Source organism: Ctenopharyngodon idella, chromosome 19 (genome assembly GCF_019924925.1).
Source record: "Ctenopharyngodon idella isolate HZGC_01 chromosome 19, HZGC01, whole genome shotgun sequence".
In the NCBI taxonomy this organism is placed as follows: Eukaryota; Metazoa; Chordata; class Actinopteri; order Cypriniformes; family Xenocyprididae; genus Ctenopharyngodon; species Ctenopharyngodon idella.
In genome coordinates, this window is record NC_067238.1 from 6,715,108 (window position 1) to 6,734,274 (window position 19,167).

At 39.5% G+C, this 19,167-nt stretch overlaps 1 protein-coding gene across 6 annotated transcripts in view; it reads right to left on the minus strand.

Annotated features, from left to right (window-relative positions):
- Positions 1–5,119: 5,119 nt before the first annotated feature.
- Positions 5,120–19,167, minus strand: part of p3h4 (prolyl 3-hydroxylase family member 4 (inactive)) — a 40,252-nt gene continuing 26,204 nt past the window's right edge. For all 6 annotated transcript variants that reach the window (XM_051872859.1, XM_051872862.1, XM_051872861.1 and 3 more), the window contains 6 exons: positions 16,716–16,865; positions 16,448–16,619; positions 16,103–16,231; positions 14,950–15,095; positions 14,596–14,679; positions 5,120–6,712 (listed from right to left, as the gene is read on the minus strand). In XM_051872859.1, coding sequence (XP_051728819.1) covers positions 6,563–6,712; positions 14,596–14,679; positions 14,950–15,095; positions 16,103–16,231; positions 16,448–16,619; positions 16,716–16,865 — 831 coding nt within the window. In that variant the 3' untranslated portion in view covers positions 5,120–6,562. The remainder of the gene's footprint in view (positions 6,713–14,595; positions 14,680–14,949; positions 15,096–16,102; positions 16,232–16,447; positions 16,620–16,715; positions 16,866–19,167) is intronic.

Below are 19,167 nucleotides of genomic sequence, written 5' to 3' on the forward strand. Positions count from 1 at the left end.
TCAACCTTTTCTCTCTTTTTCCCTTACTCAGTGAGTGATGAAGTCCTCACATCACGAGTTAAAAACAGCTTTTCATTGATAAAAAATATTTATAGAAAATATTTCTTCTATTGAAATTTGTTTGAACTTTTTCTCTCTCGCTTTCCCTTACTCAGTTGAGTGACTAAGCCTTCTCATCTAGCCCTACCTGTCTACATGAAACCGACACTTAAGCTGGGTGCACACTGTGCGATTTATAATAGTCCTTTACGATTGTTGCTTGTCAGACTGTACGTTCATGATCCTCATGTCACACTGTGGGATCTCAGCTGTCATTTACATCAGACTGTACGACAGTCAATACACGTTGAAAACGGATGCGTGCATGAAAACTTGTCTGAGTATTACATCATCAACCTATACACGTTCGGTGACTGTGAGCTGCATTACACGCAGGACTGAAATGGCGGCTAACAAAGACATCTCTAGTGTTAATTTTGATCACGGCTTGTCTTAAAAAACAAAGACAATTTGGCATTCGTCGTAGGAGAATTCACACTGCAGGACTGTGTGCTAAATCTTCTGACACTTCCAGAATTTTGTCTGAGGTAAAAATTGATTGCAACGGTCATTAATCGGCTATCTGTGAACATGTCAAACTAGCGATCAAAGACTACAGATTTTAGCCTAGGATTATAGGAATCTTTTGGCAGTGTGCACCTGCCTTTAGTCATCACCACACTTTACTATTGGTGTACAATCACTGAAACGACACTTAGCTGTTCCACCCCATATAGGCAGATCTGTGTCAGTCTCTTCTCCCCAGCATGCCAACATGTCGCAGACGACAAACCCCATTGCCCAAGTGGATGATGTGGATGCCTGGCTCAGAGGCATTACAGACTGCCCCAATTGAACCTTTATTATTTTTATTAATCAACATAATTCTGAGCAAGATCACCAGTTCCCTAAGCAATGCCAAACTAAGCGCCCAGCTCATCACCCACCTTCAAGAGGAGCTGACACGTACCCAGAACCACACAGACAAGCTGGAAAGTCCAAGAAGACTTCAAACGTCAGACCACTAAGCTCTTGAGAGAGCTGATGCACACTCAACACTGCACAGACCAGCTTAAAGTGAAAGCTCAAGGCAATCTCAAAGTGCCCGACAAAGAGTAGCAAGAAACAAAGAAACAAGCTGACAAGCTCCAAGAAGCCCTTGCAGTCGCTGAACGTGACAAAAAAGAATTAAAGGCTGTCCAAAAGCAGTGGTAAACTGACTACAGACTGCTGAACATCGGCTAGAAAATGGCAATGCTGACATTAAAGACAAGAACTCTAAAATCAATGCCCTGGAAGACCATTTGAAAAGGTACAGCATTGAAATGGACCATCTGAACCAACAACTAGACAATGCCAATGACGAGCTCTACATGGTCAGAAATGAACTCAAGTATGTTCACGAACAGAATCCAGAGCCAAGAAGGAAGAGACCTCCCTTAGCATCACCACTGCTGAGCAGAACAGAGTCCCCTATCCCAGAAATGCCATACAACGGAAGAAGTGAATGGCCACATCCCAAAACGTCACCGGTCTTCACTATAGAATTCTTCCCTGCCGACCAAAGAAGAGAGCTCATCCCAGCAGACCCCAAAGCTGCACATGGGATGACCCTTAAAGACCTTGACAAGCTGGCTAAGAACATCGCCCAGTTCAACCCGAACTCCACAAAGGTCCACAACATCCAGACCTACCTCTGAGATATCGACTTCCACCTAGAGGTGAGACCTCATGTGACTGGCAGAGACAGGTTATACCTCCTTAGATCCACATCCAGCCTAGAGGTACGAAGCTTCCTAGACCGACAGCCTGTTCACATTAAGCACAACTACCAGCTATTCAATCAAACATCGTTCAACTGCATAATTCGATATCATGTCTATGCATTCTTTATGTGACCAGTTATGCTTAGAACACTCACAATTCATGTAATTGTTATAACTATTGAACGGCTGATTGAAAGTGTGCCTTGTCTGGTATGAATGGAAATCTCTACTCATAATTCAAATTTTGACTTGAATGAAATCTGTGTAAAATGTATCGTATTAATTTTTTTTTACTGTACTCTCTGTAGTCTCTGCTGAGAGCGGTGTGGGATTACAAATTTAAGAATCTGTTTAAGATCTGCTGATCCTACGTCCTGACATAACATCATATGAAATACTAAGGTGAAGTACATTGTATTTAACATTTTGAGGTAAAAAGGATGACTTTCTAAGAAAATCAAGTCAGGCAGCCCAGGTGTCTTTATGCACTTCCTGACCATTTGACATGACAAGCTCAAGACACAGCTGTGCCTTTGTCTCTATGATAACGTGAAGGTATGGGCTATACTGTCAGACTGATTGGGTTAGCACCTATGCATTTGAATGCTTTGATCTTCCTACTGGAAGTCAAACTATGTGTGAATGTTTACATAGTCTTAGTTCTCGTGACCAGCTACTGTTTATACCATTTGGGGTACTATTATCTACACAGTCGGGGGTAATTGCCTGTATTGTGTTTAGATGCTTTTGTTTTAGTGGTCACTTCTAAGGCTGTGTGTAAGGGCAACACCTTTAAGGACTGCCCACTGAATGCCTATAAAACATCATGTTTTGACACTGCCTTAGTGGGACTTGGATGACTACAGCGACGCACAGCGCGTTTCTCAATAAAGAGTAACTTCTGTTTGAAAGATATCCCAACGTCTCCTGGTCTCTGCTTTGACGAGGAAAAAGTTTCCTACAGCGGGAAAGTTACGAGACTAGGATATAACATTTAATTTATGTTCAGCGGGGGAGAAAAGCCACCTCTGAAACAAAGGTGAGAGCAGGTCTCACCAAGGTGTCATGTTTTCTGAATAAAGATGGGTGGTTATCCCCAGAAGATATTGTGATAAAGATTGGTATGAAATCCTTACATTTTTCTGAAAGACTTTTAACTGAAATTGTGGCTGCCATATGTTCTTTATTTAATTGTGCTCTGGATAAGGAACTATTAGAACAAAATGATGATAACAATGTTAAAGAGTTCCCAGAATTGGAAGTAAAATTTTCTGTGGACTTATGACAGGAGGAGGAGGGAAAATTGCTTACCTTTAACACTCCAGAACTTAATTCTTTTCATGAGGTGGGCAAGAGCACTTCTGAGATCTCCACTTGACCTGGATTACATGGAGTTTGTGTGCCGACAGCAGCTGTACCTCCTACAAGCACTCTCAAGACATGTGGAAATACCCCAAGAAATCATTCAGGCTCTGCAGGAAGTGTTTGAACTAGCTAGACAACCACCATATTCCACAGCTCCACATGCTGTGGTGGATTCAACTATTGGTCTGAGAGGACATCCAAGGTTTACAATTGAAAGAGAAGAGTTAGCAGAGATGCTGCAGACAAACCTTCCTGTGCTTTACATTGCAAAAATAATGGGAGTTTCCACTAGAACCATCTTTAGAAGGATGAATGATTTTGGCCTTTCCATCTCAGGGTTGTATAGCTGCATCACTGATGAGGAGTTGGATAACCTTGTGAGAGCCATTAAGGATGATATGCCTGCTGCTGGTTACAGAATGTTCAGAGGGAGGTTGTTGTCTTTAGGCATGTGTGTGTAATGGCAGAGAATAGCTGCCTCAATTCACAGCAATGATTCAATTGGAATCCTTTCAAGATTGGCCAGGTAGGGATGTGTGGTGGGAAAAATGTACTCAGTTTGAGGGCCCCTTTCTCTTGTGCACATAGACACAAATCACAAATTGATGTGGTAAGTTATATATGACGTGTGTATAATTAGTATATATATATATATATATATATATATATATATATATGCACAGATAGACAGATAGAGAGAGAGGGAGAGAGAGAGAGAGAGAGAGTGGTTATTCCAGGTAGGTATGTTTACAGTCTGTGTTGCTATAAAAAACACAGTTTCACCATGTTTGCATTTGATTTACAGCGTTGAGTCGTCTGGTATCAAGATCATACAATAAACAGGAAAAATGATTCCTGTTTATTGAAAAGTAGTCTGTAATACATTCACTTCAAATGTACGATATATTTTCTGTTGTTGCATTATTTATTTATTTTTTCCTTTGTATTTGCAGGTCATGTACTTGAATGCAGCAAATAATAACCGGGCATCGACAGCATACCACATCTTAGAAGAAAATTTGGCTTACCGTCAAGGTGAGTATAGAAAAAAAAAAAAAAAAAAAGCATTTGAATTTTACGTCTGGAAATGTATGTAATATTTTTTAATCAGGGTCAGGAAGACCAAAGTGTGGAGAATGTACAGATAGCCAGCTTCATGTTTACTTCAAGAGTCCAATAGCTTTCCAATGTCACTTTTTAGTAACAAAATATTTTACATTTATTAATAATTGATCTCAATTGTCTTTCACTGCATTGCTTTTAAACCTAAATTAGTTTTATTTATTTATTTATTTTTATTTTAATTTTTACTGTTTCTAATAGGATTGAGCGCCTTTGGCGTGATGTCAGAATCATGGGTACCAGACCTCAGAGTGGTCAGCATTCTCTGAGATGGCAATTGTCCTCTGTCCTAATCCAGCCTGTAGAAGTATCAACTCATCAGAGGCTTTTGGGATCCTTTCTTTAGCAGAAAAAACTGGATTGGCGTTGACCTTGCAGGCCTTTTTTTAGGAGTTGGGATAAAGCCTTTTTTTTGCCACGGGTTGCCTGACCCTGTAGCTGTATTGCATGCTGTCTCCTGCCTGCTGTGACCTGCTCGGTTCTTTTTGGCATAGATTTGCTGTCATACAAAAAATTCTCTGAGTTTTTAAAATTTTTTCATATTTCTCATTTATTTCCTAAGTCTGTCATTTTTGACTAACATTTTTTTTTTCTGAACCTTTAACATATTTAAATCATGTCCATGATTTTTTTTGTGTTCATATAGCTAATGTGACAAAAGTCACCAAGTGTCATCCCTTTCCGATGAAGCAAAATAAATTAAAAATTTCAAAACATAACATTTTTCGGTCAGTTCTGACCAAAGAGGCCCAGAGGGTAACATGAAATAACCTGCAGGGCGGCACTTAAAATACCCAAGATTGCTTGAAGAAAACAGATAAACCATATATTGTCACAGTCATGTGTTTATTATCTTCATGTAATTCAGTTAGAGCATTTCTATCTTCGTTTTATTCAGCTACAAAGATAGCTGAATGCCTTTGTCCACATTAGGGATTTTCTGGAATGTCATAAGTTGTATTACTCTGTGAGGCATATTTGGATTTTTTGTGCGAGGGTACCCTCTGGCTTCCAGTATGATTGAAACAGAGATGATGTCTTTATAGCGCTCAATAATGCTCCCACCAAAATATTGTTGGTAAAAATATGAAAAATAATACTTCTCTCTCAAGAAATTTGAAGTAAACATGATAATCCGTTTGTTTTTCTCTACTGTGGAGTATTGAAGTGTTACTTTGTAATGATTTATAGTTAAAGGTCAGCTGCATGGCATCTGCACCCTGCAGTTTTCCCATAAAAATAAAAGTTTTCTGTAGTACTTTAAATTATTATTATTTTAATTACTATATTATTATATTTGTTCTTAAATACAGTATTTTTATTTTTAATAATGAAATAATTACAATAGTAATAAATCTTATTTTTTAATATTTTTATTTAGTACTAAAAGTAATTCTAATAATTATTATGTCATATTGATATACAAGCACAACATTTTCAGCCAAACTGTGCAGCCCTACAAGTAGGCACAACAAACCTGGTGTTCTTTATTATTATTATTATTATTATTATTATTATTATTTAATTACTTATAAAAATCACATTTTAAATCACAAGTCACAACCAGGAAACCAGGAAAATCACAATTAGAGACCCAGTTGTTTAAATACAATATAATCAAAAAAGCCATTCTGTTATTTCCTCACATTCTTCTAGTTCCCTCCCAGTCTCATTCACCTTGATAGACACATTAAGGGAGGGTCATTGTCTTCCTAGGTGTGAAACACATCAATAAGTAACAGAAATAATGTCAGGGCATGTCAAAACACCTCCAGGGCCCAGAAAACACCTCAGACCCTAGAGGGTTAACCTGCACCTTCGGCATCCATTGATTTTGGGAACAGACTGGCCTGATTTTGCTTAATTATTGGGGGGTCTTGTGTTTGGATGCCTTTTGGGAGAAAGAGCGATGGTATCAGGAGGCGGTTGTGCATGACACCAAGGGTTCACATACTATTCCCAAGGTTAAAATACCATTCCAAATACAGGCCTGATTTTGTTAAGCAGAACTTAGATTGGTGATATGTTTCCAATTTCAATGAGCTCATCTAAAAAAAAAAAAAAAAAATTATATATATGCATTTTTTGTTTTTAGATTTATGTGGTAAAAAAGCCTGCATTGCATAAGAATAATACAAAAGCTCCAAAGGTTCTGATTAAAAGTAAAGTTGAATGCATTACAATTCATCTCCAGTAAAAGAGGGAAAGACTGCCAGACGAAGACTGCCCTAGGGTAACAGTACAAATTATAATATATGATGTGGTGTGTTTTATTCAGCTGGTTCTCCTGTATCTCCTTTAGTTTTTGGTTCTTGCCACCATTCAGCCAGGAAAGACTCCTCATAGTCCCCTATTCCCTCAAACTCTTCATCAGGTGGATTTGATGGAGCTGATGCTGCTTCCTCTGAACTCACAGTATCCTGTTAACAAACACAGAATAATGTATTATAGTGTTGAGGTGCTATATAAATAAACACATTGTTATTATCATCATGTAACTGATCAGATGACCAACAAGAAAGTTAGTGTTTTCCATGCTGTCCTGGGGTGCATTTTCCAAAGCCAACTATGGCCGCAAGTTCCGTTTCTGAGATGATAGACGATCATTACTGAGGTAAAGTGGAACTATTGCAAGTATACTTTAGGTACACTTTAAATATCTTGAATTCAAATTATACAGTGATCATACTATCCTTACTGACTATCCTTATTAAACACATTTTAGGCTTAATATTAAAAAAATATATGCATTGTGCAATAAAGAAGAACTCATAATAAATTTTTATTAAAATATTTATGTCAGTATGTCAGTAAATATAATAATGGGTAGGCAGTATGAAATGAATGTAGGCTTATTTTAAATACATTTAGGTAGGATTTTTTCACTATGGCAGACTCTGCATCCATTGCCTCTGACATGTTTTCTCACCATCAGGCACCTAACTCAGAAATTCTTAAGTGCTGATGTTCATGCTGATGTTCATGTCATTTTTAACTCTTTCTGACATGACGTAAACACAGTAACTGCTGAAGCTAAACCTTGACCCCCATTGGCCTGCCCCAACATCCTACCATTTGTTGAACCTGAAGTTGACACATATAGACCGTGATAATTGATCTATGTTTCGAACATGCCATGAAACCAATGCCATCACACTCACCAATAATCGGTTTTGCTGTACTTTTGCTAAACAACCAAACTCGCTAGAGTGCACACTTTTGGGAATCTGTGTTGCAGATTGTATTTAAAGCTACGGCCATGTGGCAGTGGTATACATGATGGTAACAGGCATTTAAGTTGACTGCCTACTGTACCAGGCACATGGTAGTCCATCTCATGAAAGACCTGCAAGTCCCATTGTTACTAGGCAGGGGTTGGTTGGGGGTCGACAACTCCTGATAACCAGAGAGCTCCTGCAGACTGCAGGGAGTGCATCTGTTGGCTAAAAACACTCTAAAATCGACTCCATTGGCCAATAATGAATGCTATGGCTTGGAAAGCACACATTAATGCCTGGAATTACTTTGATAATGAAGTTAAGTGCAAGATGTGTAGCACCAATTATTATAAGGATTATAATTATAATTATACAATTATAATGAGAACGATATTGTAATATGATGTTAAAAATTCTTTGTGATTTAGTTTGTGCTTTAGATTAATCTCTTATAGAATGTGTTTGGTTTCCAGAAACTCTTCAGCTTCAGCAGCAATGGCCAACATTATTGCCTATGCATTTACATTTAGTCATTTAGCAGACATTTTTCTCCGAAGCGACTTACAAATGAGAACAGTAGAAGCAATCAAATCAACATGAGTGCAACAGTATGCAAGTGCCGTGTCAAGTCCCAGTTTATCCAGCAAAGTGCTCGTAGGAAGGATTTAAAAAAAAAAATAAAATAAATGGAGAGAGAGAACAGAAATAGGAAAAAGAAAAAAGTAAGTGTTAAGTAAATATACAATGTTGCCTATGCTTAGATTATGCTTAGATTATGTGAAACAATCATATTCGAAAATGTCAAGAGAAGTCTGGAAACACTTGATAAAGTAGATACAATATAGTTAAGTGCAAGACATAGAGTACCAAGCTGTCGTATACACAACATGACAATGAAAACACTAAATATACAATGTTGTGATTTCTTTGTGTATTGGCCCGTGTTGTATGGTTGATGGACTTTTGGATGGTTGAACGCTTTCTATGAAGCCTGTATTTATACTGCATTATAAGAATATTCTTAATGTGTTATAATACATGCATAATGTCTTATAAACAACCTTATAATATGTTGTATCATCTTATAAATAATCATAACATGTACAATACATTATAATGCTTAACTATTTGGTTAACTTAACTGGTTATAACTTAATGAGAGTACAACACCTTATAACACCAGATGAAGCTTGCATTTATAATGCATCATAAGGGCATTCATGCATAATGCCTTATAAACAACCTTATGATGTGTTGTATCATCTCATCAAATGACAAAAACAAAGTCTTTTAAATATCTAAAAAGCTTTACAATATGATCATAATATTTATAAGTGATATTTGTATAGGTATATAGGTATTAGATTTGGTAAAACCTTGTAATATTACAGTTTTTTTGTGAATAAAACAAGATTTGCATTGTGAATGTATTGTTTCCTTTCAGTCGGTCAGGTTCAAAGTCATGTCATGACTGACGAATTGGGATCTCGCTAGAGAGATCAATCTACTTCAAGTGTAAACTAAACAAGCCAATGCACATTGGCATGCGATATTTGCACCTGACTGCCATGCCCTGAGACACTCTGGGAGACCAAAGGATCTCAGCAAGAACAAACCCCAGACAGACTTCTCGTTCCTCAGTGTGTCAAAAACATCACCACTCTCATCCTCCACTCTTTTCGCCAGTGGGCAGCTGTGGGCAGCTCGAGGATGCTACCAAGCCTTCTCACGCACCCTCTGCCCAACCATGGTATCGTGTGTTGCATCGCACACTCAGACCTCGCTGCGGGCCGCCTTGAAAAAAAACGTGTTGGGTCCCTGCGTTCCACCTTGCTGCCCTACTGCGGGTATGTCTGTGGTTTCTATGACCCCGTTGGTACAGGTTCTGGGGGTCTGGCTAGCACTCCCCAGCCCATCCCGCTGGCTCATTCGAATAATCAGACTCCATGGTTTGCAGCGATCAACCTCCCCTTCGGGCTGTCCCTGTCTTCCCGTGTCTTCACGTAAGTTGCAGAGACAGCCCTTGTTCCCATGAGAGATCACGGTGTTTGCATTCTCAACTATCTCGAGGACTGGCTGATACTAGCACAATCATGAGATCAGTTATGCACAACTGGGAAAAGAGCAAACTCGCCCCCGTGCAGAGGATCTCTTTGCTCAGTATGGAGCTGGACTTCACAGAGGAACGTGTTTGGTCAGTGTTGAATTGCTTGAATTTGTTAAAAGGCAGGACAGCGACCCCACTGAAAGTATCTCAGAGGCTCCTGAGGCATATTGCAGCCACAGTAACACCACTCTGTTTGCTTCATATGATGCCGCTTCAGCACTGGCTTCACGGCTGAGTCCCAAGATGGGCGTGGCAACGCGACTAGCACTGGGTGACAATCATTCAGGTCTGCCAAAGAACCTTCAGCCCTTGGTTGGACCCCTCGTTTCTTCAGGCAGAAGTGCTCCTAGAACAGGTGTTCAGGCATGCTGTTGTCTCCACAGATGCCTCTGCCACCGGCTGTGGTGCCACGTACAACGGGCATGCAGTGTCAGGGGTTTGGACGGGCCCCTAACTGCATCAGGTGGCTCGAGTTGCTAGCAGTACGTCTTGCACTGAGTCGCCTTAAAAAAAAGCTGCTACAAGGCAAAGACATACTGTTCCGTACAGACAACACTGCGACCGTTGCGTACATCAACCGGCAAGGTGGTCTGTGGTCATGTTGTAACTCACCCACCATCTTTTGCTCTGGAGTCAGAAGCATCTGAGTTGTGCTCAACTGTGCAGCCGACAAGCTCTCACGAGCTGCGCTCCCGGTAGAATGGAGACTCCATCTCCAGGTGGTCCAGCTGATTTGAAGATGTTTCAGAGCCGCTCAGGTAGACATGTTTGCCACTCCAGAAACCTCTCACTACCAGTTGTTCTACTTGTAGTGACCAGCAGGCAGACATGAGGGCAGACTCCTCCATTACATCAATAGTCCCCTTTCATCTGCCATAATGAAACACCTCAAAGAAAAGTTCCACAAACAAGGAAATAGATGGGCTATGACATAATCCTGCAAAGACAATCACCCTGACCATTTGTGCTAGGGAAGAATGATGACATTATCATGTCACTGAGCAGACTAATCCTATCACCATTTTTCCCATTGTTCACCCCAGTCCCTAAGTCCTAAGACCTGAGGTGTGAACTGTATCCACTCACCAAACAGGTTTGCCATGTGGCTTGAAGCCACAAAGGACACAAAATGGACACACAATGGACAAAATAGAGCAAATCTTCTCCATTTCTATTAACAGAACTGTATATACTTAATGAATGCAGTTTGTGTACATGCAAAATATACAAACTTACCTATTAAGGTATACATGAAAAGGTAAAAGTTTAATATAAATAACGATTGGTCATTATGTTTTCCGCATGATGCCTAGGTTAATCTGAAATTGGTTTGAAAAGTGAATTATGCATAGGACAAACCTTAAAGACACTGTTCTAAACATCAACTTTAAGTGACGCAAATGAACCTCATGCAAGAGAGGGGCCATCCAGTGGCCACCTCAGACAGCATCAGCCAATCAAAACACTGGATCTGAAAGGTGCCAATTTGCATTTCCCCCCTTCTCAGGACAGATTAAAAGGCTTATCTCTGAGACAGAGAATTGTTCCAGATTCTGGGTTGCTACAGTTTTCCTGTTCTGGTTCCAGGCTCCAGTTCCTGTTCCAGTCCCGGTTCAAGGTTCTGGTCCCAAGATGTGCTAAGCCAAGTCCAACTCTACAGAGTTGTGAAGTTGCTCTCTCAAGACTCTGAAGCTCTAAAGCGAGAAACAAGGAAGTTCTGCAAGAAGTGAATTTGGGAAGTTTAAAAACTGCAATGGAGACAACAACAACAAGCTTAGCCACCATCTTCAAAATATCTTGTGCACCAATTTCAAAATCCTCTCATCAGAGATCCGCCAGATATGCATGTTCCAGACTGCCCGGATCTGCACTGAATTCAGAATTTAAAGATCCTTCCGTCTGCATGTTCCAGAGATTAAGGATCGTCTGCACAGACATCAGAACCTTCAACTTCAAGACTTCTTCTTCTGCGTGTTCCAGGAAAAGGACTTTCTCTGTGCTTCAGGAGTTCAACATTAAAGTACTTTGTGTTCAAGGCTGTGAAATGGATTCCAACTCCTTTCTTCTCACTGCAACGCTGCCCAGCTCAACAAATGGAAGACGTCACCCTCGGATTCAGCACAACCAGGCAGATGTAAATATCACTTACCAAACCTCTTTCCAGAGACCTTGGCATTAGTGTATATTGTCAGTATATGCTTATCTAATTTGCATTAGATTTTGCATAGCTGATATCAGTTGATAACAAAGTCCAAAATCACTTCATACTCCTTGACCGAGGGAACACTCGGCATGCACTGGCACAAAGCTGGCCCCGGGTTGCCTGTGCAAATATGCATTTCCTCCAGTGAGCCTACTTGCATAGACACTGTGCAAAGTCAGTGAGGACGAGGAGCAGGTCTTGCTAGTTGCGCCCTATTGGCCCAACCAGACCTGGTTCCCAGAACTGATGCTCCTCGCGACAGCCCCTCCCTGGTGCATTCCTCTGAAGAAGGATCTACTTTTTCAGAGACAGGGCACCCTATGGCACCCGCGTCCAGACCACTGGAAACTCCATGTCTGGTCCCTGGACGGGATGCGGAGGTCCTAGGTAACCTACCCCAAGAAGTAGCAGAAACCATCACTTAGGCACAAGCACAGTCTACACGCTTATGTGATGAGACACACTTATGCCTTGAAGTGGAACCTGTTTGTCGAGTGGTGTTCTTCTCAACGAAAATACCCCTGAAGATGTTCGATCAGAGCCGTGCTTTCCTTCCTGCAGCATTGGTTGGAGCAGTGAAATAACAGTGAAATAAGAACCCATGGTTTATCTGTCAATCAGATGCAAGTGTAGTTCGTTACTATAGCAACAGTGGTCTCCCGGCACATTTTCAGTAGAACGAAAAAAAAAAAGCATTTTATTTAACATGTTAACCCATACCCCACTTTGTTAATTATTTTTTACTTTTTTTACTGGCAATTTTCATTTCATACTGTTTTAATCCCTTATTTCTTTGATCGGACCTCTCATCCTTCTTTGCTTTTGCCATTCTTAAAAAAACATTCAAATGATTTTACGTGGACTTACTTTTCAAAATTAGTAATAAAACAATCGCTCTTGACAACAGGGATAGCTATTACATTTGCTTAGCATAGCGTTTCAAACATGACAATTTATAAGATTAATATTTTTTGCTCCAAAATCACTATATATACACGTCAGTCGTGTTTGAAATAACTTCTGTGGTCCATGTTGCTTCTTAACACAGAGTGAGACAGAAAATATATTATGCAGGGATTTTCCTGCATAGAGAATTATGAGGCGGCCGCCTCTGTCAAATTTCATGCCGCCTCTGGCTGTTGACAAAACTCAGGCATTCACATGCTCAGATACCCCTTTTCCACAGACACGGTTCTGTTGCGGGTTCCCGGCCTGTGTCCATTCTCAAACCGTTCGATAGTGATGCGCGGATCGCAGTTATATGTGCGGATAATCCGTGGGTCAGGCGGGCAAAGTAATAAAAAATAACTTAAAGGATTTTACCACCTCTACCTTGTTTTGAGCCAGGAAAAACCCTGTTATGTCATAAAATTCTATGATACAGGCCATGTCAATTAGCACTGCATTATAGATATACATTATTCTTATGAAAAAATACCCGAGATGGCTTGAAGAACACAGATAAGCACAGATATATCATCACAACTGTGTTTGTCTAAATGTTTCATCAATCAAAACGTCTCTATCTGCATGTTTATTCAGCTGTAGCAATATCTGATGTCCATATAAGGGATTTCCTGGAAGTTTAATACTTATATGATTCTCATTTGTGGACTTTCTGCGTGAGGGCACCCTCTGGCTTCCAGTATGAATAAAACAGATTACTTGAGAGTGTTTAGTGCTCCATATTGCTAACATCGCCTCGTTTTGTGTAAAAATAGAAAAAATAATACTGAAGTACTTTGTAACGTAGTAACTTGAGTAGTTTTTCAGCAAACTACTTATTTACTCTTACCTGAGTCATATTCTTTTTTAGTACTTGTACTTAAGTAAATTATTTCTTAAGTAGCAATACTTTTACTTAAGTACAGATTTTCAGTACTCTTTCCACCACTAGTTATAAATCATACTCTTAATAGTTATATCCACAAATAGGTAAGTATTATTACTGTTGTTATGATTATTCATGAGATGATACAACACATTATAAGGTTGTTTATAATGCATTATGCATGTATTATAATGCATTAAATATACCCTTATGATGCATTATAAATGTAGACTTCATCTGGTGTTATAATGCACTGTACTCTTAAAAGTTATAGCCACAAATATGTAAGTATTATAATGTATTGTACATGTTGTTATGATGATTATTTGTAAGATGATACAACATATCATAAGGTTGTTTATAAGGCATTATGCATGTATTATAATGCATTAAGAATACCCTTATAATGCATTATAAATACAGGCTTCATAGAAAGTGTTACCAAATTTTGCATAGCTTTTTTTTTTTTGCTTATGTCACTTAAACACAACATAAACACATCACACGTCATGGCAGAAACAAGCGGTTGTGTTGTTGTCAACTGTGTCAAAATAAAAGTCACAGTGCACCAGTGACAGCTTATGCGACTTCAGAGTTCCAATTGGTGGTGCGAATGCGACCAGGAAAATGGCCCTAGGGGAAACTCAGTTCTCGGATGACTGCCCTGGTGCCTAGTTCCTATAGCTACCTGGTGCGAAAGCACCTATTGCCTTAGAAACCAAAGCAGATATTCTGGAAAACAAAAGTAAGCCATGGGACATGTAAATCGGATCTGAACAGTTGTGATGCACAGTGAATGTGGACAGTCAATCATTTATATCAGATTCCTATCGGATACACAAATAATCGGATTTGGAATGACACTGTCAATGTAGCTATAGTTGACTCGTTTTTAGATTACTGGATTCAGCTACTGTGCAATTAAATGACACAATGGGGTTTACCTCATCATCTGTCTGTAAATAATTCTGTGCAAAGTCCAGCAGTTCCCTCAGTTTGGTAGTTAGATTGTAATATCTAAGAGCTTCCTGTATGGACATAAAGATAAAAATGTTAAAACAGTAGCACTAAAACACAACCAGAACAAAATATAGTTTATGTTGTTTGTGGATTTGTTCCTGGGTTTGAGTTAAAAGAAGCCAATTTAACAAACAAAATGTATCTGCCACTACAGTGCTGTGATGGGGAAATTCAATCTTTTTTTTATTTGATTAAAATGTTGAGCATCAGAAGCATTACCCTTACTACATATTTGTAATATTGATAAGTTCATAATATTCTTGTGTGTCTGTACTTACTGGTCGTGGTTTGAAATGCCCGTCATGCAGTCCCCACTGTTGTCTGTAGTATCTGTAGTAGGCGATGTTCTGCTGCATCACTTGATCATCTGCATCAAACAGCATATAGCTCGCTGCACACAGCGCTGCATTACTCACATCATTTACTAAAAGGAGAATAAAAGACATTTATAAAGTGGTAACACTTTACAATAAGGTTCATTAGTTAACATTAGTTAACTACATTAGTTAACATGAATTAATAATGAACTGCACTTATACAGCATTTATTAATCTTTGTTAATGTTAATTTCAACATTTACTAATACATTATTAAAATCTTGTTAACAGTTAATGCACTGTGAACTAACAAGAACAATGAACAACTGTATTAAATAACGTTAACAAAGATTAGTAAATACAGTAATAAATATTGTTCATGGTTAGTTCATGTTAGTTAATACATTAACTAATGTTTAACTAACGAACCTTATTGTAAAGTGTTACCTATAAAGTGATAATTTTAATGAAAACCTTTTACAGATGAAAAAATCTATGGGGGTTTGCGATTGGATTGCTATCTTGGAGTGACTGGACCACTATCTGATCGGGTTTGAACATTCCATTTACACTTGGCCACATAAATGTGTCTTAAAATAAAACGGATAGAAATCCAATTCTCAATTCCCACGCTACATGCAAATTCAAAAAGCTTCATATACAGTATCAGCAACAGATATGCTACATTTTTAAAATCAAACATCACAATGGGAGAGGGAGCCGAGTCAGCACTGGTGGGAGAAAATAGTGCTCTCCACTTTTAATGAACATGAGTGTTGGACTTCAGGATGCAACACCAAAAACATCAGTAATTGCTCTTAAATCACATCTTATATCATGCCCTACCAGTTTTGAATGATGCACCGTTCTGGGCAAGTTAGTTATTCCACATTTTTGGATCAATAGTGTATCGTGCCAATACCTGTAGATGTTTCAAAGTATTGGAAAATGTTTATGTGAGATCCTGAGAGACTTGCATATCCCCTACAATAAAATTCTGAAATCTGCATACTGATATGAAATATGGGAAGACTGTAATATTTATTTTGTCTATTGTTGGCAGATGCATTATGACATTGAAGAGTGCTTGTGTATGTGTTTTTGTGTTACTTACATTTGTAATAAGCAAACTGCATGTAGTGGTACATGGTGGCAACAAATTTCTCCACAAAGTACCCACCAACATTTGGTATCAAATTCTCCTCACATTTTACTTTACACTTCATTACTTCAAAATAGAAATCTAGGGGAAAGAAAATAAGAGTGAGAATACTGCATTAATCCTGATTCGAAAAAAAAACAAAACAAAAAAAACAATCTTCAACAACCAGTGATGATATAGACTTCCTATGTCAGATCAAGTCAGTTACTTTTGAACCAGGCCTATTTTTGTTAGGATAGGTTTTTATATTCACATATATTTGAACCAAATCTGACAATGCCTTATGACATCACTGACCAGCTAAGGTAGGGTAAAAGTCTTTGAACTCCTGCACATCGTATGACCCCTCACAGGACAGCAAACACATGTTGTATGTTTTAAAATACTCAGCAGCCGCCAGCTCCATGTCTCGAGCACTGCTGCTAAAATCCCCAGAATTATACAGCTTTACGGCCTTCAGGAATAAAGCCTGAGAGGAGAGAAGAATGGATATGAATCCATATTTAGTTATTTTGGAAGAGTGATTCTAAAAAGGTTAAAAAGGAAAACAGGAGAGAATAAATACCTCATAGGGCTGCTCCTCATGGTCTATGAGGTACTCCTCCATGTCAAACAGGCTTTTATAGTAGTTGAGACTCCTAGATAGCAGAGGGTCCCCAGGGTTTCGCTGGAGATATGTGTGTGCTGCTGAAACTGCTCTCTCCAACTCATTCATCTAGATGCACATAACATAAAATACTTTAACATCTGGATTCCCATTTTCAAATATTGTTTTACAGGTTCTTATTTCTGGCTGTAAGCACCTGACTGCCTGGACAAAACCTTTTGGTAACACTTTACTTGAAGGGGTGTGCATAAGACTGACATGACACCTTCATAATCATAACATGACACATGTGATGAATATGAAGGAGGATTTATGCATGTTTATGACAACTGTCATTAAATGTCATTCGCTCAATTATGTCATTTTTAATGCAAAGATGACATTGTTTGAGATGTCTTTGTCATGACAACTTGACATTACCAAGCCAACATAACCTGTCATAAACATGACATAGCAGATTAATTATCAAACTTGAGAAACTACTTAGCTTTATGGGTTAACATTAAATTACATTATTTTGGTAACACTTCAGTATAGGGAACACATATAAAAACTAACTATGACTTTTCCCTCAATAAACTCCTAATTTACTGCTTATAAATATAGTTAATTGTTAAGTTTAGGTATTGGGTAGGATTAAGAATGTAGAATAAGGTCATGCAGAATAAAGCATTAATATGTGCTTTATAAGTACTAATAAATAACCAATATTCTAGTAATATGCGTGCTAATAGTAATAAGCAACTAGTTAAAAGACCCTAAAATAAAGTGTTTTTATTTTATAACAGTGTCTTTTTTAAGAAATTTTAAATTGTCTATTATCTGAACTTCTGTTGGAGGAAACTTTATAAAAAAAATGTAAAAAAAAAAATAACATGAAATGAAAAATATTCATGACACTGTTATAAAATTAACACTTAATGACATTTTAATGACAAATTCAATTTGTACCACTGTAGTTGAGGTCAAGAAAAATATTCATGACGCTGTTATTGTCACGATTCCTGTCAGTTCCTGGACTACACTTCCCATAATCCTCCCTGCCTGTCACATGCACACTCCACACCAATCATCATTTGCCACATACACCTGTAGCCTATTATCTGGACTATTTAAGACTCACTCACACACTACCTCATTGCGAAGTCTTGTTTAACCTGTGTTGCAATTCTGAGCGTTTATATCCTGTCTGCCTGTCTGTTACCGATCCTGTCTGTTACCCGTTTACGATTCTCTGCCGCCTGCCTGTGGACTGTTTATTGTATCCTGACCTGTGAGTGATATCTGCCTGTCCTGACCATTGCCTGTATCCTGACCTCGATTCTGCCTATCCCTTGCTGTTCCTGTTTGCCCCTGCTTTGACCCTGCCTGTACGACCACACTCATATTTAATAAAGCTTGCAAATGGATCTCTGCCTGAGTCCCGCCTCGTTACAGAAGACTTCGCCAAAACAACGATCCAGCAGCTTTTCTGATGAATACTGGTCTGGTAGGAACTTTGCATTATTGTTATTAGGGCTCAAGCAGGGCTCACGATCGCTGGAGGAATATGTTGTGGAATATTTGGACATTGCTTATTATTCAGACTTGCCGGACTGTGCGCTGATAGACTTTTTCTGTGAGGGCATTAATCAGCCACTCAAACCACAACTCATTCGTGAGGGACCCCGTTCATCTCTAAGTCAGTTTCTGGATTATGCTTTATTGAATGTTGGCTCTCCGTTTACTGTGGGTGTCGGGGAGGAATGCGACACCTCGTCTGGTCGTGTAATGGCTGCTGCGCCAGATGACACTCACAAAATGGCGGCCACCATAATAACAACACCAAGTCAAGTCAGCACTGATTATCCTGAACCAAGTCAAGTCACAGTTGACCTCCGTGAGCCAAGTCACGTCTCCGCTGATCTGCCAGAGCAACGGCACGTCTCCGCTGATCTTCCAGAACAACGTCACGTCCCCGCTGATCTTCTAGAGTCAAGTCCTGTCTCTGGATCTGTTCGAGAACGGAGAGGGTTGCTGTCCAGTGTGGATGATCCACCATTAACTTCAGTACGAGCAGCTGGAATCCCGAAACCCCCACCGGCCGCTTCGCTCTCAAGCCCGCCGGCCGCTACGGACTCAAACTTGCCGGCCGCTACGGACTCTAGCCCAAGTCCGCCGGTTGCTACGCACTCAAGTCCAAGTCCGCCGGTTGCTACGCACTCAAGCCCAAGCCCGCCGGTTGCTACGGACTCAAGCCCAAGTCCGCCGGTTGCTACGCACTCAAGTCCAAGTCCGCCGGTTGCTAAGCACTCAAGCCCAAGCCCGCCGGTTGCTACGCACTCAAGCCCAAGCCCGCCGGTTGCTACGCACTCAATGTCACGTGGCCCTATGTCACGATTCCTGTCAGTTCCTGGACTACACTTCCCAT